This window comes from Indicator indicator, chromosome 4 (assembly GCF_027791375.1).
Source record: "Indicator indicator isolate 239-I01 chromosome 4, UM_Iind_1.1, whole genome shotgun sequence".
Lineage (NCBI taxonomy): Eukaryota > Metazoa > Chordata > Aves > Piciformes > Indicatoridae > Indicator > Indicator indicator.
The window spans coordinates 36,208,998-36,236,629 of NC_072013.1; the positions used below are offsets into that span (position 1 = coordinate 36,208,998).

The following is a 27,632-nucleotide window of genomic DNA, read 5'->3' on the forward strand; positions in this document are numbered from 1 at the left end:
CAGTTGCTTTCACAGAGTTCTCTGCTGCTTCATTGCCTTTCTTTGCCTTCACATAAATTAAGTTAGTTCAGTTCCTAACCTGTGGAAGCCCTCCCAGGCAGCTTCTGGAGGACATACCCACTGCAGACTGACTTAATTAAAAGACCTAGGACTGCTCTTCTTGAAATGTTCAGAAACTCCTTAGCGTTGTCTTTTGGGTATTAAGCATAGTAAAGCTTGACCTTAATAGTAAGTAATGATCTGAGACATTTCATCTACTCCTCAGAATTCTGGGATGATAATATAGTTTTATTTCTTCAACTAAAATGCAAATGAGAGACTACAAAATCAGAATAAATTCAATTAAATTAAAATGACTGAGGGTGCTTCTGCTGGAAACATTTCTGTTGAAGAGGTTAAAACCTTAAGCCTATCATAAAGCTACTCATGCAAATTAGTGGGCACATTTGAAGATGATTCACATCCAATAGATTATAAAATCAGCACAGATAACTATTACCTATTTGAACTTTCTATTGCAAGTGGGAGTCTCAGAAGGGCCTATCCAAAGCAGTGTCTATATACCTGCTGCAGCACAGCTCCCAGCCCACAGTCAAACCTCAGAAGACTGGACAAAGCTATGGGAACAGATCAGTCAAGTATGCAACAAAAATGTCAGCCACATCTATCAAGAAACGTACACATCAGGAAGGAGACGGTTTGAGACAGCCTGGAGATAGGGAACTTTATTGCAGGTTATCCAGTCTGCCCCTGCTGAAGGCAGCACCTGTGTCCAACTAGTCACCAGGCAGTTTTTTCAGATTACTGTATACTTCCCTACCCTTATTTTGCAAGGGAGAAGATAAAGCTTACATGGAGCTAGACTGATTAGAGCTTCTTGCCTAAAAAAAAAAAAAAAAAGACTTATCAATATATCAATCCATAAGTAATAAATAAGTTAATAATTCTCTTAGTAATACATGTTGCAGCAGTCCATCTCTTTCAATGCACTGAAAAGTTTTTGGTGAAGGATCAGTTCTGAGTCATTCATGCCTGCCATCATGATGTCTTTCCTTGATCATTTTCTTATTCCCTGTCCCCAGTAACCTGTGTGATAATATTCTGTGCCTATTGCATGGACAGAAGCCTGACAATTATAGTTTCCTCAACAATAATTTACGAGTATTAAAGATGTGGGCCTGTAAAAACCCATCAACCCTTACACCCCAAGAGCAGTGGAGAACAACTGACCCCAAGCCTAAAGTAAGCATCAATTACTGTGTTTGGGCTCACAGGATGAACTAGTAGGTACGTAGACATCAAGCTAGTGCTGCCCTGATGGCTGTGCTTGTTCTCCCCAGGCATCCTTCAGTTTCACTGTACAGCAAGAAACCCAGCCTGGGTTTGGTGAGTCTCCAGCTGAAGTGCCTGTTGAGCTCTTTTGATAACAAATGTGGTTATGTGCATCAGACACACACAGATACATAATGAGAGCTCTCTCAGTCTTTCACATACTTAACATAAACTAAAACATGTCTAAACATGCTAAGATGGCTCACTCAGTTGCCTTTCCCTTCTAGCAACAGAGAGCTTGGTATGTATTCCTCCAATAACTGACCTGATTACAAAGTATTTTTCCTCTTCTACAGTCAAAGCTGGATGAAACCCTGACTAATGCAGCCAATTGAAAATGAACTCTACAAGCTGAGGTACCTGCACACATCAACAGGGCTCCTCCACCAGGACCCACTGTACCATTTATTGGAATGTGATACCTGTGGCATTAGACTCAGAGTCCAGAAGCTAATTCTACAATTAACACAGCTGGCAATGTAATGTACTCTAACTAAAGGAGCACTGTCTCACTGAAAAAACACTCCACGCAACTTCATGGTTATGTGTGCTGTCTCTGGAGTATGTATTTACACCAATGGGTAGTCAGGGTACAATCAGCTTCATTTCATACCAAACTAGAGCTATACTTGGATTCTTTGTATGGGATGGGGAACTATTAAGCAGTAAAGTCTAAACTTACCTAAGAGAAACAAAGCTGTCACTTTCACTTAGTTGTGATATAAACAACACAGGAAAAGACACTAACCCTTAGAGATCCTCACCAGTACATCCAGAGAACGGCTCCCCCAGGTAGAAATGTACCCTGCCTTCTCTTAAGAACATGCCCAGCAGTCTCTTGGCCAGTGAAAGAACCAAAAGTTTTACTTTATTTCCCTTCTCTAAATAAACAATTGTTGCCATGCTTTACCTTCAACAGATTTGATACCAAGACTAAGATGTGTAACTTTTCTTTAGAGAATGTTGTCTGTTGTTTGCTACCTTCTGCCATGAACAAGTATTAGACATGAAATATTTGTACTTTTTCTGACACAGGTACAGTAGCTTCCCCAAACCATTTCAGATGGGAAATAATACAATTTTTTTTAACTTTTTCCTCTGGAATTTGATTTGACTATTTAATGAATGGCTTACAATGCTTAATTAGAGTAGGTGACAAAATAACAGAATCCAGTATAAAACACTTTCCCTTTATTTCATTGATCCTTGTGGTCCCTTCCAACCCTGACTGATTCTATGATTGTTCCTAAGACCTCTTTGATAGACCCTGTCCAAACACCAGTTTCTTCCAGTTTTAGAAGACATTACAATGCCTTTCAGGCACCAGCTAAAACCACTTCAGTCATTTATTGACACAACTTAGCTGTGACAGAGTAATGCTTTAACATTACTGCAACTCTGCATTGCACGGGACCAGTTCTGGTGGTTTACTCCCTAACTGCCCAACTCTTAACTTGGAAATCCTGAAATGCTTACGATGCAGGCACCTCCTCATTAATACAGATACAGCACCACAGGTGTATCCAGGCCTCCTCTCATATACACCTCAGCTGTGCTTGGAGCAACAGACCATGTCATGCAGAAAGACCTTTTTGCTTTCAAAAAAAAAAAAAAATCAGTGTCCAAATGTTTTCAGCAGATAGATTTTTTTACTAGCAGTGTGTAAGTGGAGCACTGAGGAAAGTGGCAGCTTTTAACAACTGGTAAGGCAGAAGAGATTCCTAGATAGGCATGGGAAACAGGTTCACTCTACTTTTGTGCTCCTGAAGCGTACACAGGACTCTTGCTGTAAATGCTAAGCAGCTCACTACCCCAGCAATCTATTCACACTTAGAGAACAGCAACTGCAAGCACCAAAGCCCTGAGAAGATTAGCTTCAGTAAAAAATCAGCCAGCAGTATTTCTACATAATGTATATGGATGACAGGTAGACATCACATGCACCTGAGGTGAGCAACCCAATACTATGTGTCTGAATGAACAAACCACACTGAAAAAAAACCTTAATTTCAGAATAGAATAGAATCATAGAATCAAGAAGGCTGGAAGAGACCTCAAAGATCATCGAGTCCAACCTGTCACCCTAAACCTCATGACTATCTAAACCATGGCACCAAGTGCCACGTCCAATCCCCTCTTGAACACCTCCAGGGATGGTGACTCCACCACCTCCCTGGGCAGCACATTCCAATGGCCAACCACTCTCTCTGGGAAGAACTTTCTCCTCACCTCCAGCCTAAACCTCCCCTGGCACAGCTTGAGACTGTGTCCTCTTGTTCTGCTGCTGGTTGCCTGGCAGAAGAGACCAAACCCCTCCTGGCTACAACCTCCCTTCAGGTAGTTGTAGACAGCAATGAGGTCACCCCTGAGCCTCCTCTTCTCCAGGCTAAACAGTCCCAGCTCCCTCAGCCTCTCCTCATAGGGCTTGTGCTCAAGGCCTCTCCCCAGCCTCATTGCCCTTCTCTGGACATGCTCCAGCAATTCAACATCTTTCCTAAACTGAAGGGACCAGAACTGGACACAGTACTCAAGGTGTGGCTTAACCAGTGCTGTGTACAGGGGTACAATGACCTCCCTGCTCCTGCTGGCCACACTATTCCTGATGCAGGCCAGGATGCCATTGGCTCTCTTGGCCACCTGGGCACACTGCTGGCTCATGTTCAGGCAGCTGTCAACCAGTACCCCCAGGTCCCTTTCTGTCTGGCTGCTCTCCAGCCACTCTGACCCCAGCCTGTAGCTCTGCATGGGGTTGTTGTGGCCAAAGTGCAGCACCCGGCACTTGGATTTGTTGAATGCCAAATAGGTAACAAGGAAAAGCAACAAGGACACAAAATATTTTGGGGCAAAATATTAAGCTGTCTTACTGTGAGAAGCTATTAATTGAGAAAAACCACACAAGTTTCAGCTAGGTTGGTAAATTCACCTTTGTTATTCTTTAAAGAAGTCAGAAGAAAACTCTACAGTTATAGACTCCTTCTTGCCTGCAAAGAGCCACGATGAGTTAACAGCAGTTTCTTGTTAAGAAAAGAGGCCTTGGCTTTCCTACCTGCCTCCTTACATCTTCTGACAACCATCTTATACTTCTCCAAGTGGCCAGCCCCTCCTTCCGTGACCTGGAGACTCTCTTCTTCCACTTGAGTTTGCCCAGCAGTTGCCTACTTAACCATGCAGGTCTCCTGGCTCCCCTTCTCCATTTCCTACATGTTGGGATGCTCTGCCACTAAGCAAAGAGCTAACAGCAGAAAGCCACTGGAAGTTACTGGTATCATACCTTCAGCAAATATTACCTGAGCTGTGACAGCAAAAGCCTTCAACACTAGCAGCAGAGCATGACCCAGAAACCTGCTTGTTCTTTAGCACAACATGGATCACCTGAGCCATTCTTACCTAAAATTAACCAAATCAGTTTTGCAAGCTGGATCTAAAAGTAACTTGCAGTCGTTAGCAAAGTCTGAATTCAGGAAATGACAGGAGACACTGAACACATCTTTTCTACAAGGGATAATAAGTAAGGAATAGAGTCTAACAAGAGGAGATACAGTAAGGCTGATAACAGGAAATTCAGTTATGTTGGAAAGGGAAATTAGCTGGAAAAACTTGGAACTATTAGCTGGAAAAACTTGGAGCTCTTCATGACTGTTTCAGAAGGCATTTTTGTTAATGAAACATGCACAGGACAGACTACATCACAACTTAAAAAACCAAACCAAACAAATCCTGCTGTGTTTCACTGTTGCAGGGATTTGACAGGTACAATATTATTCTCACAGCTCCATGGGCAAAGTTTGCATTGTTTCTTTAACCCAGTTCTGACTCATTTATAAGATAAAAACATGGATTACTTTTTTTTAACTGATTAAAATATTTGTTCCATAACTTGATCACTGCAGAGGGAAAACTGATTTACCTGGGTGTTTTACAGTGAAGCTGCATGAAACAGCACTGCATCAATTCTCCAGCAAGGTATAATGTTCAACCAAGAAAATTCCATACATCCAAGGAAAAGTATTGTGTTTATTTTCTTCCAATTTCTGATGCTTTTCTGCATTTAAAGTTTATCTAACCTGAATATGATTCGAGAACATTTTCTGAGGTAACGTTAATTATTTTTTTAAAATAACTGAAATCATACATGGGAAAATGACTTATGGTTCTTAGCATAAGTGAGTTCTGGCAGCTTCCTGCAGCCCTGCAGTGTTAGAGTGAATCTTCCTTCTCCCTTCCAGCATCTGATGTCACTTCCCAAACAACAGTTTAGTGAAGCAGCAAAGTAACACTGGGAGTTAAAGCTCGGAGGAAGAGAACTGCCACTGAGATTTGTTCTTGTCACTAAACCCTTCGACAGTGTGAAGGTGGTGGGAAGTGAGAGACTGGCAGTCTCCTGCCTTCAGGAGCTCACAAAGCTGTGAAAAGAGCCTGCTTGAAGAAGCAGGGGAGAGTTGAAAAGGCTGAGGAGAGTGCAGGAAAGCCTAGGAGCCTGAAAAGGAATGAAGGTGGGTGTCAGTGTCCTCTGCTCCCTCTGAGCACAGGACAGGTTTACTGGGTTTCTAGAGGTCAATGTGAAACCTGGGAGAAGGCTTCTACTGGCTTTTACTGGGAGCATTGTGTGTAGTCTGGGAGTCATCCTCCACAGGGACAAGCTGGTGCTGAGAGTGTGTAAGGTGCTCTAGCACAGTGTCTGACTCCGATTCCACAACCAGGTGAGAGATGCTGCCCTGCCTGTGTGGTCAGACATCATTTTGCATGTTTAGGGCATTTCTGAAGGTAGCTAAGGTAGTAATATCATATCTTGAGAGATTAAAAACTAAAGTTAAAAGAATGCTACATAAAATTAGTTTAAGTGTAGGAAGGCTTTATTATGATATGATGACAAGGTTCCTTATGACAAAATATTCTCTCTGGTATGTAGTTGGTACTGGATTCAAAGGCGTAATTAAAACCACAAACACTCACAATTAGAATCTGTGGCAGAGCTAGGAAAACAGAGGTCAAATGAGTTTAATTAGAAGAGGCACAAGATCCTGCTTCTTACTCTAAGCTGTGACAATGATTTATTCCCCTGCTATGGACCTTAGAGATCCCTCCTCTTAATCTGTGAGAGAGTGACAAACCGATTTTGTAAACTGACAATTGACCATTCCCCCACCACAGAACAAGCAGGAAACAGCAATCAGGACACAGCACAGTTGGAAAGTCCTTTACTAATCCAGTGTCTCTCTCAGATTATCCAAAATCTTGTGTTTTAAATTAGTAGATCTGTAGAATTTGTTTTGGCTCTTCTGATCCACCATGTTTACTGAACAGAGCTCTACATTCAAACCTTAATCCTCTTGAGCCTCAGCAGCAGATTGTTTTTCTCCCCCAGGTCATTACCTACCTTCCATGACTCTGAGCATTACCAGGGTAATATCACTGATGTGTTTTAGTGCTTCATTACTACCAAATTCAGTGCTGAATTCAGTCTTACCAAATAGTAATACACCTATCAAGTGAAGAGATGGAAGCAAAGACTAAATAATTTTTTCCCCGTCTTTGGGTTTGAGCAGTTCTATGAAAAAGCTGGATGCTGGTACTGAGATCAGTATGTTGAACTGAATCAGATCATGAAGGAGCCACGCAGTATTTTTTCCCCATTCCTTACAATTGTTATTTTTTTCAGACTGGTTCATATTTAGAAATAAAATCTAGGCAGGGGTGCAGGACAATATGACAGAAATGCCAGGCATAAAAGTGAGTGGACAGGACATCAAGAGAGCGAGTGAGCAAGCAGCCGTGCAATGTAGCAAGGGCACACTGCTTCCAAGGACCAGGTGAAAGGCCAGGAGGAGAACGCCAGACTAAAGCAGGACCAAGCAGTCAGCAGGTGTGCCAAGCAGTAGAAGAGAAGTCAGCAGATGCACTCAGCAGGAAGGTGGTACCAGGCACTCAGAGCAAGAGACAGGGCAGCAGAAGGCCAGTGCCTGTGTGCGCTCAGACCAAGAGGACAACGAGGAGGTGATGCGTGAGGTCAAGCAGATGGACAAGGCAGCAGGGAGCCAGTGCCAGGCAATTAGGTGGTCAAGAGGTAATGCCAGACAGTCAGGTAAAGGGCCAAGGTTTCAGGAGAACACCACCACACAGTCAGCAGGTAGAGAATAAAAAAGTATTAAATGCCAGGGAGTCCTCAGACAGACAAGGCAGCAAAAGACCAAAGCCCACAAATCAGCAGCTGTGGCAGTTGGCCATGACAACATAAGCCTGTCCAGCAGCTGGCAGGGCAGCAGGGTGGCAGTGCTTTTCAGTAACTTAGGATACCAGCAGTGAATCAGTCCCAAGAGTCTAGATGCTCACCCTTTGATAATATCATTAGATCAGAGTGAACCATGAAAATCCACAGGAGAATAGCACACAAATGGAAACAGCAGATGAGTCTGACCCTAACACTTGGGGAAGCCATGGGACCTTCCTATAAAACAAAAATATGAGCATCCACAAGAAAATCAAACAAATGGGAGAAATATGTCTAAAAACCTGTTTCTGATGATGATTTAAAAAGCAAAAAAATACTAGCAAAGAATTAGTTTGGAAATGATTGGGTGGGATCAAAGATATTGCTTACCCCTCTCTGGAGCCCACATAATGGGAATGTTGGGAATTTCTGCAGCAGAAAAACAGAGAGAAAAGGGATTTCTGACTCCCAGTTCAAGGAAACCATGTCAGTTTAGGACTGGGTAATCTCTTTGGGCAAAAAATAAGAATTCAACTGAATCTCTGCCTATCCCCAGACACATGCCTTTGTTCTTGAAAAATGTAAGAAGCCCACATCACTTCCATCTGATGACATCCCACCCTTATTCCCCAAAACCACACTTACCTCACACAAGGGGTATAAGAGGGGAAAGGGGATGCTCTTGTGAGCTCGTTCCCATATCCACTGCAAAATAGCTTCTGAAGATGAACAGGAGCACCCATTAGCCACTGCTGGCCACTTGCCATCTAACCTGAAGTCATTAACTGTTACTCATCTCCAGTGCAGGTTGGTGTTCGAATTTGGCTTAGATACACCATACACTAATGACAAGAACTAGCCTTAGGAGTAGCCTAAGGTACTGAGCAGCAGCCTGTAGCTCGTCCTCTATGGCACGAGCTGCAAATGCGGGACTTAGCAACACCTTTTTACCTTGAACCTCTTCTTTAACTTAGGCACTCTGTTATTTAACATGGTTGGGTTCTTTTGAACAAATCAAACCATGTTTGAGAACTCTTTGCTGCTGCTCTGTTTCAGAAAGATGTCATGAACTCTGGAATGCAAAACCTGAGAAATCCCAGCAGTAATAAAATTCAGTAATTGAACTAATCTGTCAGTTCAGTCATGAGTCTCTTATTCAGCATCTTCCTAGTAACTAAGAGTCAAATAATCAAGAATCAAAATTCACTTTTTCTATCCTCTTAGAAGTCCACATCGTGTGTGTGCCTGCACTTTAACTTCTTAGTGGTAACAATGACAACCTAAGGCAATAACATGCATCAAGAAGCCAACTCTTCCATTCCTACACACTGCAGAGAACCTTAGACACAATAAAGAAATAATTAGTTCTGCTGTGCACCACTGAATTAGGATTTGGGAAGGTCACAGAGACCTTTGAACTTGCCAAGTACTTATACACAGCAAAGCTTTTAAGGCATACAGAAGTAATAGGCTAAGCTGATGGAACATAGTTTGTACTGATCCCCTGAGTATCAGCTTCTCATTCTTCTTCTAGATGAGCAAGGCACAGGAATGTTAGAGGTTAATATCACATCAAATTTAGAAACTGGGGTCACAGAATAGGAATTTCCTCCATATCCAAACTTTTCTGTATCAAACACCACTCTCTGGATTTGTAACAAAACGACAGGAAATTCAGGCACAACACCAAGAGACCCCCATTGTATGACTGGCAATGGCATAAAGCAGTAAGTGTGACACCTGCTCTGCCTGAACTAGAGAGGGTACCACACAGAACCACAGAATGGTAGGGGCTGAAAGGGACCTCTGGAGATCATGGAGTCCAACCCCCTGCTGCAGCAGGTTCACTTAGATCAGGTTACACAAGGATGTGTTCAGCCAGGTTTTGAAAGTTTCCAGAGGAGATTCCACAACCTCTCTGGGCAGCCTGCTCCAGTGCTCCATCACCCTCAAAGTCAAGATGTTTTTCCTTCTGTTCAGGTGGAACATGCTGTGTTCTATGGAGTACAAGGTAGGTAGAGCATGCCTTGGCATGAAACCCTCCGATGTTATGGGCAGCAGTAACTGCAGTTAGCTGCACCGTATCAACAACACAGTTCCTAGCATCTCCTCTCCACAGGGAGACCTTTCAAGGCTTGATGAAAATGAATTGTGACAAACTGATCTCAGCAAACCATAAGAACATGTTTACTCGGTGAGGAAATAATGAACTTCTAAAATCTAGTGAAAGTTTAAACGTCGTAACAAATAACCCAGAGGAGATCATCTGCCTCAGTTTTAATTTGGGTGTTCTCATTACAAAATAACTTGGAAAAAGAAACTATGCACAAAGTGACAAGAAGCTAAAATATGGTTTAAATCGAGGTTACAATTTAATTTTTTTTTCCATAATAGGTAAGTCTTTCATGCCTGAGGGGGACAAAAGTAATCTTGGTTTTCTATTGCTGTACTTACACTGATTCATTGCTTTGCTAAAACTTCACTGGTCCAGGTGGAGCAGCAAGAGCAGGCAAAGGACCAGTCACAATCCTAAGGACAACAGCTGAAGTCAGCTGTTTTTCAAGATTCTTCTAGTTTCTTTCCACTTAGTGGCTGGAAAAGCTGCTACAGAGCAGGCAAGAAGAAAATGAGAAATTCTCTGCTTGTTGATAAGTATTAGTTGTAATGATCAACTCTTATAGTAGTGAGTCCTTTTGCTCTTCTGGTGTACTTATGCCAAAAGGACTACCTCAACTCCATTCCTGATGTACCTTGCATGCAAACTGCCCTCTGGTTAGCACTCCTTTAAGATGCCTTCACAGAGAGGTCTTCCTAACATGTCTATAATTTTTTTTAAATAAATTTCTCCATATTTGATTTCTGTTAGACCCTTTGTAATAGGCCATGACTAGAAACACATGACACATTAAGGACAAGAATTGCATAATGACAGGCCTGACAATGTTTTCAAAGTTATTTTGCCTCAAACTGATGTTAAATTTTGTTCAGTTCCCTATTACCTGATGCAAAGAGATGCTTTAATGGAAACTAGTTTTAGAAATGCCTGAGACAAAAAGAAAAAATCTAAAAGCTCCAAATTGAAAATTGTATTATGTGAAGCCCTAATCCTGGGGGTTTTCTCGCCCAGTTACAGCAAGGTCTATCCACTGTTGCAGCTCCACTACTAGTAAGAGCCAAATCAATTAAACTAACAGAGATGCCCATGTCAGCCATGCTCAGTAGGGTCAAAATACAGCTAAAAGGCTTCAAGGGGCCAAGGGGAAGAGAAATCCTTCTCTTTACTGCAATAAACTGTGCAGTACAAGCTTGCTCAGCCACAGGACAGCAGGCTGGGAGAGACCTCAAGGATCAACCTTTCTTGGAGAAAGCAGTATTGTTCTGCGTGTATTTTTGAAGGCATTTGGGATCACTGGGATATGAACCATTTATCCACCCACAGAACATACTGAGTCTTCTTCCAACTTCCATTCTGAAATTACCTTGGAATAAAAAGCTTAGTTTCAAAATGTAAGGTTAAAAAAGAGAGATCTCCTGGCTCATTGCTTTGGCTTTGCCACTCATTCTCAAATCCTTTACTGTTGTTTTGCTCCTGTTTTCTTCTTTTCAACAAAGCTTGCAAATATTTTATACATATTGAAAGGGAGAAAACAGAACTTCTATTTGAAAGTATTAAGTAAACTAAAATAAAGCAAATACATTTGATCCTCAAATGGCCAAAAATTCCCAGCTGCTTAACAGGGATTCTATTAGTATTATCTTTAGGATATGATACTCAGACAACTTTGCTTAGATAATGCCCCAGCATTCTCACCAATATTATCAGAGCTGCATCTTCAGAAAAGAGAAGCCACCACAAAATCCTTTTGGACACAGGAAATAAAATTGCTTATGTGTCAATTTCACGACCCATTTGATCTAAACTATCTTCTTCTCCATCAACCTGTGCAGAACATAAGGCTAGAATCCAGTCTGGCCTTCTGCACAAGGGTACTCATTAAACATCATCCATGACTTCTGTAAGAAGTACAAAATAACTTGAGTTTGACAGGAGTGTGGAAGCAGTCAGTCACTTCTGACTTGACAGGATTGAAACAGGGAATGCAGCTCTTCTTTAGGGAATCTGTTTGCATGATTCAGCTTTCATTGTTAAGCAAACAAACCAACCCAAACAATTCAAACCCCTTCTGTTACGAGGATTTTTGTAGTTTTTCTACTTTTTTTTCTTATCACCAGCTATTTTTATTATTCTCTTTAACAGACTAAGAAAGCCATTGGTATCTTACTCTATGATTTCTCAAAGAGAATACAGCATTTAAATAATACTACTACTGCAGTATATACTGCACATTTTTATTTCCCAAAGACAGCAGAGGTATTGAATAAGGTATGTGCCAGTGGGCTTTCTGATGAGCAGATCCAGCTGTGTAGCTCTCACAGACAGCATCTCTCCTACCCACCATGCGGGGGGGGGGGGGAGAGGGGGGGGGTTTCAATGCAGTGGCTGAAGTTGATGATAGCAAAACCAAGTTCCTCAGTGGTGCTGGCATGTTACCAAGTCAAAGAAACCTGCAGCAGTTGTTGAATGGAGAGTGTTCTACCACAAAAAATACAAATTCTGCTACAGTAACATGCCTTCAACAATGAGATTTAAAATCTTATTATAGAACTCTTAATTAAATTAATAAAGCACAAATATGTTTGGATTTTTACAACACCAAATACAGTGTTCCAGATAGTAAGTTTAATTGAAAAATTGAAGCAGATGGGATAAAGACTTCAACATGTAAAATAGGACCTGTCTGGAGGACTAAGAAAAAGGGATGGGTACCTCCTAGGCTGGCTGATAAAGTTCTAACAGAGTAGCAGAGAACGTGGCAGGAGTCTGCCACAGAGCAGCCTTTTCCATGTAAGTATATCTGTTGCCTAGATGCAGCTGTCCAGTTTTCCAAAGTCAGAGCCTTTAAGGAGCATGCTGGATTGGAAACAACTTTCTAAGCAACGTGGAGAACAGTCATGGCTCAGGATCAGACACCTCGCACGCACAGCACACTGCACTGTGCAACAGCTCTGCACAGAAAGCACTGAACATGGAGCAGGACCTCCGTTAAGAGATACAGAAATCTACAGTCTTAAAATAGACTAAAAATTAATCTCTTTAAAAGGTTATTATATTGGAGGCTACCGTGAATACTGAAGGGTTGAAAACCTGAAGCAATATCCTGAGTAAATAAAGACTAGCAATGAAAGGTTGTATGGTTTCACAATACTCCTGTCAGAAAATGAATGATGTCCCATGTGAAGTGAAGGCTTCTTTGCTCCTCACTACACAGCCATCCTGAAGAGATGGTTTCTAATAAGAAAATGGGTTTCTTTCTGGCCCAGTGACCACACTAGTATGCTTTTGGTGTGGCACTAAGAAGAGCTGAATACTGCTGAAGAAGACCAGAAGTACTCTCATATCCACAATGAACAATACTGAAGTCCTGGGAAGGCACTGTTTGAACCAGGGAAGGTGAAACACCTACATCTTATTCATTGCATTGTTGTTTGTCCAATAGAAGCTGTTATTTGAAATGTCTCAAGTGCTGCTTCGAGAGCACAGCTGGAGCGTGACACAAGCGTCTCAATGCATTAATGAAGCTGAGGGGGAGGCAAATAGAATGCAGGGAAATGACAAACCACAGAGATCAGGAAGGTGGACAGTGCTGCTTGGACAGAGATACTAAACCAGTCTGTGGAAATAACACAGAATTTGCAGAAAAAAGTCACACAATTCTAAGGAGAAAGTTAGGAAATAGCAATGGTGAAAGATCTTGCAGGGAACTGGGAAGGACAGGTAGCAGAGAATTTGCACTTGGGAACGATCATAAAAGCACTGGTGCAGTTCTGGACTGAATTAGAGAGAACTTACAACACAGCAGAACAGAGACTTTCTGCTCTCCAAACAGAGCTTCTGTCTGCTTAGCTTTGGAGCATTTCGTTCATTCTGAGCATGCTTTTTTATTTTTTTCTTTTTTCCCCTTCAGGAAAATGCTGACAAATCAGAGAGAGCTGCAGAGAACAGCGCTTCCTTTCCATGGGCCAGAGAACTCTGATGAAGGAATAAACACACATACACTCTCAGATTAAATGAAACCAGGCATGCACCTCAATGTACTTTAAAACTGTCTCTAAATACGGAATAATCAGCAAGAACCAAAAGAAGCATTCATAGCTTTTCCCAAGCACTGGAAAATCAGAAAGACTGTAAGGAAACGTGTCGTGTTTCACAAGATGGAAAGGAGCTCTTCTGTCCTACTTCTGAAGCCTTATCTTAACCTTTCAGGGCTGCCAAATACCTGCAGTGTGGTTGCACTATTTGTGCCCACACATAATGACAGGGCTCAAGGATGCCTAGCAGCTGACTTCTATTGCTATTAGCTAAGCACATCAAGTTAGTCTCTTAGTGGGGCAAACAAGACCTGTGAACCACTCTAGGGTAAAAGAAGAGCTAGGAGACTATTAGAGGCAGACAAGGGAATTTTTTTTGATGTACAATTTTGCAAAAGAATAAGTGTGAAAGAAGAGAAGACAGCAGGCAGCAACCTGCACAGAACACCTGTGCACACTGTATTGTTCCTTTCTTCCTTGTACTGGCCAACAGGAACCCAGGAAATACTTCTCCACCTCAGCAGGATACCTCGTGATCAATGACAATGCTCTCACACGATGCAGTATTTTCACTAGCACATATACTATCATCAACATTCTGCAACTGCCGCTGTTCACCACTCGAGTATTGTAGTTCCAAGGACAAAAAAATGTTTGCATCTGGAAGTACAACTAAAAGTGGGCCACATCACTGAACTTGGGCCAAATGTCAAGCTGTACTGCTCTGAGCTGGCTGGCCCCACTCAGAGGGATGAGGGACAGGGGATGAGGTGGGGGGGCTACCCTCCTCTCCCCCCGTGGCACAGAGCAGGCTGGGTCACGTAGTGCACAGCATGCCCACATGGCACCCACTGCATGGCAGCAAAGGGGCTGGCTGGGCTTTCTGGGACTTGCAAGACACTCTGTAGTTTGTAAAGTCTCCTGTCCCAGGTTTGTGCTTCTGCTCCCCAGTTTCCAGTCTTTGTTTTCTGGGTTTCGTTTTTCTCTGGTAGCTTTTCTCCTTTTTGTTGTTTTCCCTTTCTGTGGTCTGATATCCCTCCAATGGAGCAGGAAATTGTCCTTGCCTCTTTTTTAACTGTCTGCTTTCCTCCTTGCCCACCCAGAGTGGAGCAGGATAAGAGCCCTGTTCTCTGTCCAGCAACAAACACTTCTGAAATCAAAAAGCAAACTGCGTTGAGCATTTCCAGCATGGATTTAAAGACCACTCTCATAAATTATAGACAAAGCACATTGTTAAAAACCCCTAAAATGAAGCCTACACTTTGGCTGTAGTCCAAATGCAAAACACCAACCATCACCACAGATGAAGAATTCCAGCATTCACTAACACCATCTATGAGACAGCTTCCTTCCAATTCAGCCATCCTTGGGAGAATTTTGTTTTTTAAATACCCACATCTATTTAATGACTTCTATTCATGTAGACAAGAAAGGGAAGCATATTCACACTCCTTAATTCAGCTGACGTTCACCCCTCCAAACGTGAATCATAGGAACTAACGCAAAAGCTTCTGCCACCCACTGACTAGACTGAGGCTATAGAGACCAGAGGTGGGCAGCAAAATCAGATCTTTGACTACACCTGAACTACTCTGTTCCATTATTAAGATAAAAGTCATTAGAGATTGAAGAAAGTGCAACAGCCTGGGATGATTCTGATACAGTGCTCAAAAGGCACAGTTAGTAGGGAAACGGAGTCATTTTCTTTGAAAAACCAGACATTTCTGAAGCTCAAGAAGTTATTTTTGGTAGCTACATTATGCCAGGCACTCCATTTCTGTGTAATCAATAACTGCAATTTTCAATTAACATTCATTCTTTGTTCTGTTAATACTCTTAGGAACTAACTTTACCTTCTACAGTACAGTAGCAATTACGTATCCAGGCTCAGAAAATAAAGCAGAGAAATGTATTTTCTAATCAAAAGGGCAGGAGGATTAAGGAGAAGCAGGACTGAATCATTCCAGCTGAAACATGACTCGAGGGACTCCTCACTCAGGACAAATGCTACAATATCTTCCTCTATCAGGTTCAATTATGAGCAGTTATAAAACCCCAGCATCTCAACAGCACATAGTCAAAATCACACAGCTTCAATACCTCTTCAGTGATGAGAGGACAAACACCATATATTGAAGAGATTAAAACCACTGTCTATATCATTGCAGGCTCTCCTGAAGGCCTGCTATTGCACGCTGCATGTTGGCATCATGGATTTCCCGGTCTGAACCGGCTCTGGCAATAAACTGACAAACAGAAAAGACAGAGCCAAAGCTCTGCTTCTTCAGAGGTTTCTGCCAGGACACTTATTAGCAAATGAATTTTTTTCCCTTAAAAACATTTGGTTGAGTGAATGATCAAATAAAACCTCTCTTTAGAGCAAACCTAATTGTTGCCACTTTGTAACAAAAACTGGGAATCAACTTCTCCACTGTGACTTAATCTGGTTTTACAGGTTAATCCAATTGAAATGAGTGAAAAGTGAGTAAACACTGCCCTACATCAATTTTTTTTAGGTATGGAAATAATCAGACAGTCAGAACACTTCCCTGGGCCACGGCCAACCGAAGCCTTGTGTTACTATTTTAAAAGGATGCATTTTTTTCTGCAGTGCAAGTTACCAATGACTTTGCCATCAGTGTGGTTTGTATTTTACAGTAGAAAGACACTTCAACAACTCAGGTAATTTTTAAATGCCTCACTGTAACATCAAAACTACTCAAATCATCACCACCTGTCTTTATTGCTTTGAGTAGCAGCCACATAGCAATGTAAAGAGAACACCAGGTGCTTATGTGCAGAGTTCTCATCTGTTGATTTCTTGCCCTAAATGCTGCTTGAGAATCTGTGGCTAAGTTTTGGCACTGGCTGTAATGCTTCCTCTGGCATATGCTTGACTCTGCATAAGTCTAATAAATCAGGAAAAACAAAGCAGAAATTCTGCTCTCCTTTAACACAGTGCTGGGAATACCATCTCCAAAACCATTAGTTTGCAAGTAAGAGACCAGTTCAACCAAGATGCTTTTCACTTCCATGTTGTTTTAGCACAGTGAATCCCCTGCACACTCGGTTTCACTGGCTGGCACACTGTGGGCATCTCATACTGCTCCCATTTTATGGTACCCTTAGGTTTTAGTCGCTTGAGGTTTCTAGTAGATAGCCTAAAAACATCAAAAGTAACATAGAGGAGCATTTCCTCTACCTGTGTGTTGAGTTATCATATCATAGAATCAGTGAAAACATCCGGTTGGAAGAAACCTCAAAGAGCATCCAGTCGAACCTTTGACCCAGCACGTCAGGGTCAACACCAAACCATGTCCCTAAATGTCATACAATAATCTAAAAAATATTTTTACATTCCAAATGGAAAAAAGTTAAAATTGCAGCTATGGTTAACAGAATGTATTTGTAAGTAGAAGGCACTGCAGGTATGTTACACTGAACTCAAAATAACTCCAAGTTCAAAGTCTAAGCAGCTGAAAACTTATGAGTAGCTAAGAGAAATCTAAATATGTGAAATTATGCAAAAGAACCACTTCAGGCACTCAATATTAATTCTGCCCTTAAGTAAACATAAGCAAAAAATAAAAAGTAAGTGATTTTAAAAGACCACAATAATCTAATTTGGAACTATTAACACCAAAATATTTCAACAGCAATCACACAGTCACTGAATATGGCAACTCATGGACACAAGGCTATTAGGTTCAGTTTTGCATTGCTATTTTTACCTTACGTTAGCTCCTTGTAAGTGGAAGGTAAGCAGATTTTCTGTGCAGTTTTTACCATCTCTGTGCCTGTTTAGCTGGTTTTGGCCATGTGCTGTCAAGCAAAGGAACTGCAGCTTTGTGCAGAAGTTTTCCCCCTATTTACCTCTCATACTAACCTGTAGCAGGAGCTGCCAGTGCAGCAGCCTGCAAGGGAGAATTAAAAGACCTTTCTTACCCTGTTTTTCCTTGTCAGGGACACAACAAAAGCTACACACGTTTTTGCTTAGCAGGGTTGCACTGCAGTGCTAAAGAAAATTACACCCAAAAGTCATTTGAAATTTGTTTTGTAAGGGGACTGGAAATCCACTATACTGTGCCATATTTTAGTTTGGAAACTGTTTTGGGTCAGAACCCAAGGTCAGAGCAATTCTCCTGTGCTAAATTCCCTGTTGCTTTTTCTGCTTCCAAGCTGTGTATCCCTTGACCCGACCAGAGATACTGCAAAGTAAAGATACAGTGGAAATTTCAAACCAATATTAGCCCCATGCCCCAGACATACATTTCTACACCAAAGGGCAGATGTTTCTTATTCCAGAACTCTCTCACCTCTGGAGTGACATCTCGTGGTGCAAACCCTGTTCCTCCAGTGGTTAGAATCAAATTAAGTTCCTTTTCATCACACCAGTCTATCAGTGTCTCCTGGAAGAGAAGAGGAATCCTGTCAGATCTTAGCAGCAACATGTTGGAGAGATTTATCTCAGAAAACTCCTGAAGGCTTGGAATGTCTGAACATCAGAGACATGCACAGCACAGACAAGGAGCTGTAAAATCACTCCTTTGGTGCTTTAAAAACCACTATTTGTAACCAACATATGACAGATAATTCAAGCACCCATCATAATGTTTTTGGGAACAGAAACCAAAATTGTGTTCTCCAACTCTTGACCTGAAATGGAAAACAAGAATTCAGTTACTCATTTATATCACTGTTTGTTGTGATTTGGAGATACAAATATAGTGCTTGGGCACATTAACAGAGTTTGTGCATTTAATTTACGTGACACAGGGAGTTCAGGCTGTGCTCTACTTTTCAATAGCCCAAAAAAAAAGCAAAAGGCACATATTTGTAAGCTTTTCTAGTAAAAGATGTAACAACAGCTGATGCATCAACACAGAGGACTATAACCTTCCCCACAATCCCTACAGTATCTCCATAGGGCTGTGTATACCAATTCCAGAGCTGGACTAAGGAAGCCTAACAAACCTGTCCAGTCCATTTCATGACTGACAGTGCTGTAGCACTCATGCTATAGAAGTGTTCACTTTGAACATTCATTTTGAACATTTTTAACCGGTTTTCAAACTGTGATAAAAATCTGACATAAGGAGGAAATACAGGTAGTCTCCATGTGCCTGTGTCATGGGCGCTCCACACTCTGCCATGGGCTAGTGACAGCAGCAGAACAGCTGCTTGGAGCTCAGAATAAGCGGTGCTGCATGAAGCTGTGTTACAGTGAAGCATCCATCTGCAGGAATCACTCAAATCAATTTCTGAGCTATCATTACTCTAACAAAGAAAGCTCATGCTTCAAAAAAGCTTAGGGCACATTTATGTTTCTGGCATATTACAGTGGGAGGGAACTCTTCTGGTGACTGTTAGCTAGCAGCTTTGTATTTACCATTAAGTTAGAGCTGAGCAATACACTGATTAAAAAGCTTAACGTGGTGGTGGTGATACATTGGTCAGAACGTTTTCAAAAGGACAACCAATGCAGATGAATCCTCAGGGATTCTGCAGGCTTAGGACTCCTGTGCAACTTCCAGCTAAGAGAAAGCTCACATACAGCCTCTTCCAAACTGCAGGCAGGATAAACCTGTGCCTGCCTGCAAGGCCCCTCCTGCAAATGTATCCAAGGATCACTTGAAGTGGCCAAGCCTAAGGTTCTGTCTTGGTTTCCCTTGCTTTACTTATTCCTTCCACTTCCCCTTTTGCATTGTCTCATCTTTATTAAACCTGCATCCATCCTTTTACTCTGCCCCTTTGGAGGACAGTGCTCTGCTCGGTCGTCCTGTAAGCTACCAGAAGTTTCTGGTTATATGACCAGCTAGAGAGCACACAGCATCTCAGACCTGCACAAAAGTGAATTACTAACTCTGACTTCTATTTAAGTTTGGAAAAAAATGTGAATTACAGCAGTCAAAAGCACTGTAAGCCATAGAACTGTTTGCTTCAATCACATGCAATTTTATACCAAGCTAAAATATTTTGAAGAGGTGGCATCTTCTGTTCAGTTGCCTAGAAACAGGTGTGTCTCAGTGTCAAACAGCTACAAACCACTTCAGAGAGGTCAGGGGGGAAATGGTGTTGGCAAAGTTAGAGTTTAATATTGTATATAATTTTAAAATTATATCATCAAGAAAAAGTTGGCAGTATAAAACAGAAGGGAGAGATTTTGTGATTTAAAAAATATTCGTCTTCAGATAAAATAAAACTTACCAAACTACCTGGGTTTAGAGAGTAAATAAATCCTCCTTCTGTTCTCACTGTGCTACAGTTCAGTTAACAGAGGAAAAGAAAGTCGTGTGTTAGCCTACAAAAAGCTGAGGACGCCAGCACACACTAATGCCACGCCTCAATAACCTGAGCACTAATTCAATGCTGGTTTCTGCTACTCCATCAGGGTACCCTGGTGGATGTATCATTCTCTGTCAGGTCGTAGTTCTGGCAAAGAAATACAAGCTTCCAGTGAGAGGACATTTGACTATGAGGCAGTAAGTTTGGGCTTCATAGTATTTTAGAAGTGTAACTGTAGCACCAAAATCTTTCAAAGCCGTGGAAAAAACACCCAAGACTGATACTCAGCTTATTTGCTTTCCACAAGACTCCACCCCACAAAACATTCTCACTGACATTTTAAGTATCTAGAAAAATAAGCACCACTCGATCAGCTGAGCACAAAAGACTCTGCTGTCACCAGCAGTCCAGCTGGATTCTCCACGGGCTTTGCACGGCGCTGAATTTGCCGTGTCTTCAAATGAGAATTCCTCTAGGCCAGAGACCAGATACTTGGCTTTACTGCAGCTATGCAAGCTGCAGTATAAAACATTTCAACCAGAAAAAGTGTCACTGAATAATTTTTGTGCACCTCTCTTCTCTTGTTTCAGTGATGATAAGCTTTCAAGGTAAAATGACACCAGTCAACAGGTTATGCACATCACTGTCCTTTCAAACAATGAAATTATGCTGATGATTATAGAGAAATACACACTCTGGCTCTGAAAACACCACTGTAGAACTACTACCAATGTTTAAAAAGACAGAACAAAACTACATCTCTCCAGGAAAACAACCAACCAATACAAAGCTCAATATTTTTAACAATTAATATCCTAAAGCAGGCTTTGTATCAGTTCTTTTCTACTGTCAAGGTAGACAAGGAGTAATGAAGTCATTACAGTCACTTCCTTTAGACACATTTTTACTTCACAAGCACAGAACTGTGATTCCAATCTGTTCAGGTGTCATTGAAGTCTTGGAAAAATTAATTAGCTTTTTGTTGTTGCACAGAAATAAAATGTCAGCCCAGTTGTCTCCTTAAGATTTGGATTAGATGTGGTGGCATGTCCTTCCTACCTTTTCTTTGCATTTTCTCTTTTAAATGCATTTAAGTTTCTCCCATTTAAGTAAGAAAGCTTCGGGTATAGCGTACAATTTATTTCCATCTCATAGCCCAAAGAGTTCTTCTTTCAATCACTCCCAGCTTGAAATTACTGTTAAACTTCCTGTGCACTGCCCAATCTTGAGCTTATTTCAGTTATTTCACTGCTCATCAAAAACTTTGCTTATGATCTTATGTTTGAATTTGACCTGTGTTGATTTTACCAATGCAGGAAAATCTTGCCTCATTGTTTCTCCAAGTTCTTAGTTTCACATAAAAATATATTGATTTTAAGGCCAATAAAGGTCATTAAATTGTGGTAAGAATTCCCACAGTGTGTGGCACAGTGGAGAGACCCCATGTTTATTGCAGAGATGGGCTTGCAAATTCATACAGGCACTGTCACACAAAGACACTAAGTCCAGAAGCTGTGCAGACATGTCCTTGTGGCATCACACCTCAGCTTGTGCTGCCTGGTATTTCAGAGAATGGCCATAAACTACACAAACATTTTCCTGCTCACAGAATGCACAATGCTAGTGGTTAGCAAAGGTATTCTGTACCTCCATTAATGTATGGTCCTCAGCTCTGCCAGCAGGTGAAAAGGAAAAGCAGAGGGGATTCCTTGCTGGAATTAATGGAACAGTTCCCTGAGCTTTGGAGATAGCTGAGGTCTGTGGGTTACTTATCTTAGTCAATTTTTGCAGTCTCGTGCAATAAAATCTTATTACAATCACATTCTGGTTTTGTCCTTGATTGCTGCTTCACTTGAATAATGGAGCAGAGCAGTTCTACAGGTGTGTTTCCCTCAGAGTAACAGAAGCACCATTCACTGACACTATGCTAGGGAGTCTGCTATTAACCAAGCACTGAAACCCCAAAACCCCTGCAAGGCTCCTCCAGTCCTCTTACTGCTACCGTGCACTGCTTTCCCATGTAGGTATTGAGTCTATGACTAATGCCTGTACACTGGAGCAGAAGCACTGCAAAGCAAATGAAAATGGTCACTGTGGATCAGACTAAATTTCTACACAGGAGAGCTGAGGTCTTGGGAACTGCCCCCTTCCTGCGATGCCACAGCCCTACAGTATCTCTGTATTTATTTTGGTTCCGTTTTTGCCATCACTTTGCTACAAGAGTGTGACTACAGTCCCCACCTGCTTACACTCCTTCAGATTGTTCTGCTAGGGCTTCTTCCTGGTTTAACACCATTCCTTCTTTTCTTATGCAGATGTCACCTCACAGGGATGTAAAAATCATCTCAGCACAAATACACTTTTCATGCACCTCAACCACTGGAACGCATTTACAACATTGATTAGGAAAGAGTGCAATGCTAAAAAGAATACAAACAGGCAAGATCAATCAAAGAGTCCATACAGAATTCCTCCATTCTGTAGTCGGTGTTGAAACTAGCTAAATAATTCTCTAGTCAACAAAGATGTTTGGTATTTTGGCACATGTGACATTTTTCTAATTTTGCCTGGTATGCAACATTAATCACATATGGAGAGCCATTTAAAATATGTTAACATTTAATCTAAATTGCTGAACAATTATCAATTAAATACAGAATTTAATTACAAAACAACAAACACTTCCTTACATGGGATTTTAAAACAGAAGTGAGTTAGCATGAGGTGGTTTACAGATATGCAAACTAGCCAGAAGTTCCAGAAACGACTTTGTGTGACTGAAAAGACCATTGTGGCTTCCAGGAAAACCTACTGATTGTGCTTGGGGATGCAAAAGTCTGCACAGAGCTTCTCAAGACTACACACTAGTTAAAATTAAGCAAATTCTGTATTTGCAAACAAATCCTGTTTACTCTAGGACAGTATATTTCAAAAGGAAAAAAAACACATAGAAACACATTCTCAAAGCTCTGGTGATAACTTTCCTTAGCAAGCCAAATAAGAATTGTATAAAGAAGACACCTGAAATTTAATTTTCTTGCACACTTTGCATTCTCGTGCATTTATGAATCTCTAACATCACCACAGTGGAGAAATCGTAGCAAATGAGATTATGGAAAAATACCTCAAAGAAGGGCAAATCTGCACCATCACAGATGTGCTAGGAAACCTGGATGGCATTTTGACCACTGAGTTTCAGGGATATGTGAACTGGCACAGTGAAACTTCATAACAACTTTTACTTAGCCATGCGGCTTAACTGCTCCAGACCCCAGCTCACTAAAGATTAACCCCAAGAACATAGCAGGAGAAGCTACATGACTGCATGAATCAGAAACGCACATCACAGCACACAAGCACAAAACAGGTAAAAAGAAACAGAAAAGCTAAGGGTAAATAAATTACTCCTCAGTGTTTTATTTCTTGGGAACTGAAGTCCTCTCTAACCCAGCTGATCATGGCTTGTCTATTCCTTTAGAGGGGAAAGCGAGCACTGAGGACCATTTAAGAAGGTGAATACTCATAAACCAAAGGTAGTGAAGGCAAGAGAAAGATGAGTTCAACATTCACTTGAAAAGCAGGTTGAGCCTTAGACATGTTAATATGTTTTTAGAATTAATTTCTCAAGTTTTGCCCTGTTCTTGTGAAGATTCAGTTTATTGTGCTCACCACCGCTCTTACTGTGTTAAAGCTTTGCTGAAATCAGAGGCATTGTAACATTCTTGCATGTGGAGCAACACCTTTGCAAATAATCACCCTGAAATTATTTAAGAAAATCAGAAAATAAAATACTAAAACGTCATAAAACCACAATCAATATTTTCTATTACCTCAGCCCCTTTGTCTTTCCCACACCAATGATGGCAGAAAGTAAGAGGATGTTAGCATTCTATTCAGAGTAATCCCTGCAGTCAAGAGTCCTGGATGAAATGCAGTGCATCTCTTCACTGTATCTAAAGAGACCTTTTCATCTTTTGGATTGCACTTGGCATAGTAAAGATTCTACAGATATATTTCCAGCTTTTAGCACCGCACGCATGTAGCACTGCTGCTTTTTAATGATGGTTGTCTGAATGCTAGGGTAACGTAATAAAAGAAGCCATAAAAACGCATCTCTTTTCCTGAAATTCAAAACTGAAATAAGAAAGTAATAGAAATGTATTCTAGAGATGGTTTATGTTTCAGATGGAAATTAATCACAGACATTTTCTACTTGAAACAAACCATAGCTATTAAACATTTCAAGGCTCAAAATACTTAGGCAGCCTCTGACTTAACTGTTTTTGAAGTACTTCACACCTTCTAAAAGCTCCTGTTCGGGATCTTAAATGTGACTCCATACATTTAGCTGCAGTTGTGTAAAACATCATTTCGTTTCACTTTTTGAATAATTCTACCAACTTAGATAATTTACAGTTTTGGTGTAGAACTCAATGGAAATGACAAACTGAACAGAATGGCAATATTCAAATATCTAAAAAAGGCTAGGATGGGGGGAAAAAAGACCAGAGATGAAGCCATTAGAGAGACAGGGAGCTGCTCAGGGAGCTGCTCAGCGTGCTGCAGGCTGCTGCATGGAGTCCCCCACATATGGCTGCTCATGCACATCATCCAGAGAGTCGATGGATGGAAGTGGTTTGAAAATGAAAGCTACTGCTTTACCTGTGAGAATACAGTAAAGAAAATTACCTACCAAGGGAGGCTGCTGTACTTTGAGATACTTAGTCCATACATATACTCTAAGAGTGGGTGGGCCGGTGGCCTGCCCCAGGTGTCCTGGGAGGCTGCTCTAGCTCCTCCCTTCGTGCTGCTGGAGGCATGAGATACAGGGCAGAGAGCATCCGCCACCACTGCAGCTCCTCTGAAATGCACAAGCAAACCTGAAAGAGATTCAGAAAGAGGGGAAAGGCAGGTAGGAGACTCATGTACATGCAGACTGCATGTCTCAAAGAACACCAGTTACTAAGCAGTAACCTTTCTTCTTTGAGTCTGCATGTACATCTTTGCAGTGACTCTGAACAGTTACCTTTGCCTTTTGCCACACAGGAGAAGGTGTGAGGACTCCCACAACCAACCTTCTGCTGAAGGATCATTTTAGCCTAATGCCTTTAGCCTTATGCTGGGTGAAAGCCAAGGCAGAACTCCAGGTGGCCCTATGGCAAATGCCCAAAAACACCACACACACAGATACTGTTTGCCCAAAGGTCTCACAGAATTTGCTTTGGCTGTGGAAGTTCCTCGAGCTCACACAGAAAGCCATCTGAATGACTGTTGCGTGAAGTCAGCTGAACTTTTGGGTACTCCCACAGTGCAGCAAACAGAAACTAAAAGACTTGGGTCTGTGATGAGAAGTTACAAAGTCCTATGAAATCAAAAACATAAAAGTCAAAGAAGCATGAGATCTGGCAATGAGTACTAGGTGACTAACTGCCTCGCTAGAAGTAATTTCAGATGAGCAAAGAACAGATACTCTGCCTTTATAGGGGTAGTAGGCAAAATGGCAGCCACAAAGACTCATATTGCAGCAGCTGGCTGAGCAAACTCACCAAGTGGGACCCTTCCACAGCCATAACCATAAGGAGTAAGAATTTAAGAGCTCAAGAGGGGAGAAGGATTCACTGTAACACAGTGGTTTAATGACCACTGGAAGAGCAGGTGAATAAACTCGTTTCAATGAAAATCCAAACTTTTTGGTCTAAAGTATAATTTCTGTCTTAAAAATTACTCTAATTTAGAGTCAAAAGGCTCAAATGTTCCAAATTTGACTTATCTCTTCTATTTAAAACATAAGTCTGATAATCACTGTAGAATTAAGAGAGTTTACATGCTACCTAACTGGTAGATGAAGTGCTGAACTAGCTGCACACCAGGCTCATGAATTTCCAATCACCCTGATATTCTGACTACTGAGAAACAAAGGCCCATTAGGAGATGGATTCCTCTTGAACAAAATTATTTCCATTTTGTAGCACACATAAAAGTATGGACTGTTTCCTACTCTGAACAAAAATGTTCTGTATGTTCAAGTAACCAAATACAGTTTTACACTTCAGTGTAAAAGGAGTGAACGAATCATGTGTCTATTGGCCTAAACAATCAACGTGAGGAAAAAGGCAGAATGACTACAAGCTCCTAAATTCCAGGTACTGATACTGTTCCAAAGTCAGACTGGAGCAATTGTAACTCAGACACTGCTTTTTCTTGACCACAGCAGAATAAAGGCATTTGTAGAGAACCACAGATCTGAAATGAATGGAAGTAAAAAGACATCGCCCTACCAGCTCAGGTGCTCTTCCCCTCTGGAGAAGAAATACTTGTTCCGAGCATCAGTGTATGGACACAGAACAGCACTGCACTTTTGCTTAGCAAAGTTTACTACAAGAGGCCCCTCTTTTGCAATGAAGGAGCCATCCTTAATGCCATCTCTACATATTCTTAGCGGGTTCCCTTACCTGCTGAGAGTTTTAAGATCACTATCACTTCTGACACTAAATCACAATGCATAAATTAAATATAAGATGTTTCCAGTGACGCACATGACACAACTAAATGTGTGACCTTACTGTGGCCACCAGGATGATCAGAGGGCTGGAGCACCTCTCCTGTGAGGACAGACTGAGAGAGTTGGGGCTGTTCAGTCTGGAGAAGAGAGGCTCCGAGGTGACCTTCTTGTGGCCTTTCAATATCTGAAGGGGGCCTACAAGAAAGCTGGGGAGGGACTTTTTAGGATATCAGGTAGTGAAAGGACTAGGGGGAGTGGAATAAAGCTGGAAGTGAGGAGATTCAGGCTGGAAGTGAGGAAGAAGTTCTTCACCATGAGAGTGGTGAGAGCCTGGAATGGATTGTCCAGGGAGGTGGTTGAGGCCCCATCCCTGGAGGTGTTTAAGGCCAGGCTGGATGAGGCTCTGGCCAGCCTGATGTAGTGTGAGGTGTCCCTGCCCATGGCAGGGGGGTTGGAACTGGATGATCCTTGTGGTCCCTTCCAACCCTGACTGATTCTATGATTCTATGATCTCTAATTGTCCTGGCACTGGTCAGAGTGTTTGAGAGAAGTGTTCTTTTGTCCTAGAAAAGCCTACCAAGCTAACAATAAAATCTCTTCGCTGAATAAAAATTAGATGGGAATTATCTGTGCTCATCCTTCTACCACAGTGTAAAGTTATAAAGCATTTGTAGAGAGCCCTGAATGTTTTGTGTGAGTTAATGGAGAAAGGATTCTCCTACAGATCCCTACACATAGAATCGTGGAATCATAGAATTGTCAAAGTTGGAAGGGATGAGGCTTCTACCACCTCTCTGGGCAAGCTGTTCCAGTCTCTCACCACCTTCATGGTTAAGAACTTCTTCCTAACATCCAATCTGAATCTACTCTTTTCTATTTTTGTTCCATTCCCCCTAGTCCTATCATTATCTGACACAACAAAAAGTCCCTCACCAGCTTTCTTGTAGGCCCCCTTAAGATACTGGAAGATACATGCTACATGTAAGTATGCAAAGATGTTTATTTTTGCCCAGGAAAAATTACTACCAGAGACAAAGAAGGAAGAAATTACACAGTACAATTTTTAGATGGCAAATGACCTTCCATGTCTTATAATCAATGCCATATTTAGCTACCAGAAGACAGCAAACCATTGGAAAGGAAGCCCTTTCATCC

General features: G+C 41.5%; 1 protein-coding gene across 8 annotated transcripts in view; it reads right to left on the bottom strand.

The window, feature by feature from the left end:
- Positions 1 to 27,632, bottom strand: part of GPHN (gephyrin) — a 296,879-nt gene that overhangs the window by 124,410 nt on the left and 144,837 nt on the right. For 6 of the 8 annotated variants that reach the window (XM_054400806.1, XM_054400803.1, XM_054400804.1 and 3 more), the window contains exon 4: positions 18,007 to 18,099. In XM_054400806.1, coding sequence (XP_054256781.1) covers positions 18,007 to 18,099 — 93 coding nt within the window. Of the gene's footprint in view, positions 1 to 7,930; positions 7,970 to 18,006; positions 18,100 to 27,632 lie in introns of all 8 variants that reach the window. The other 2 variants (XM_054400805.1, XM_054400798.1) reach the window with 1 other exon arrangement.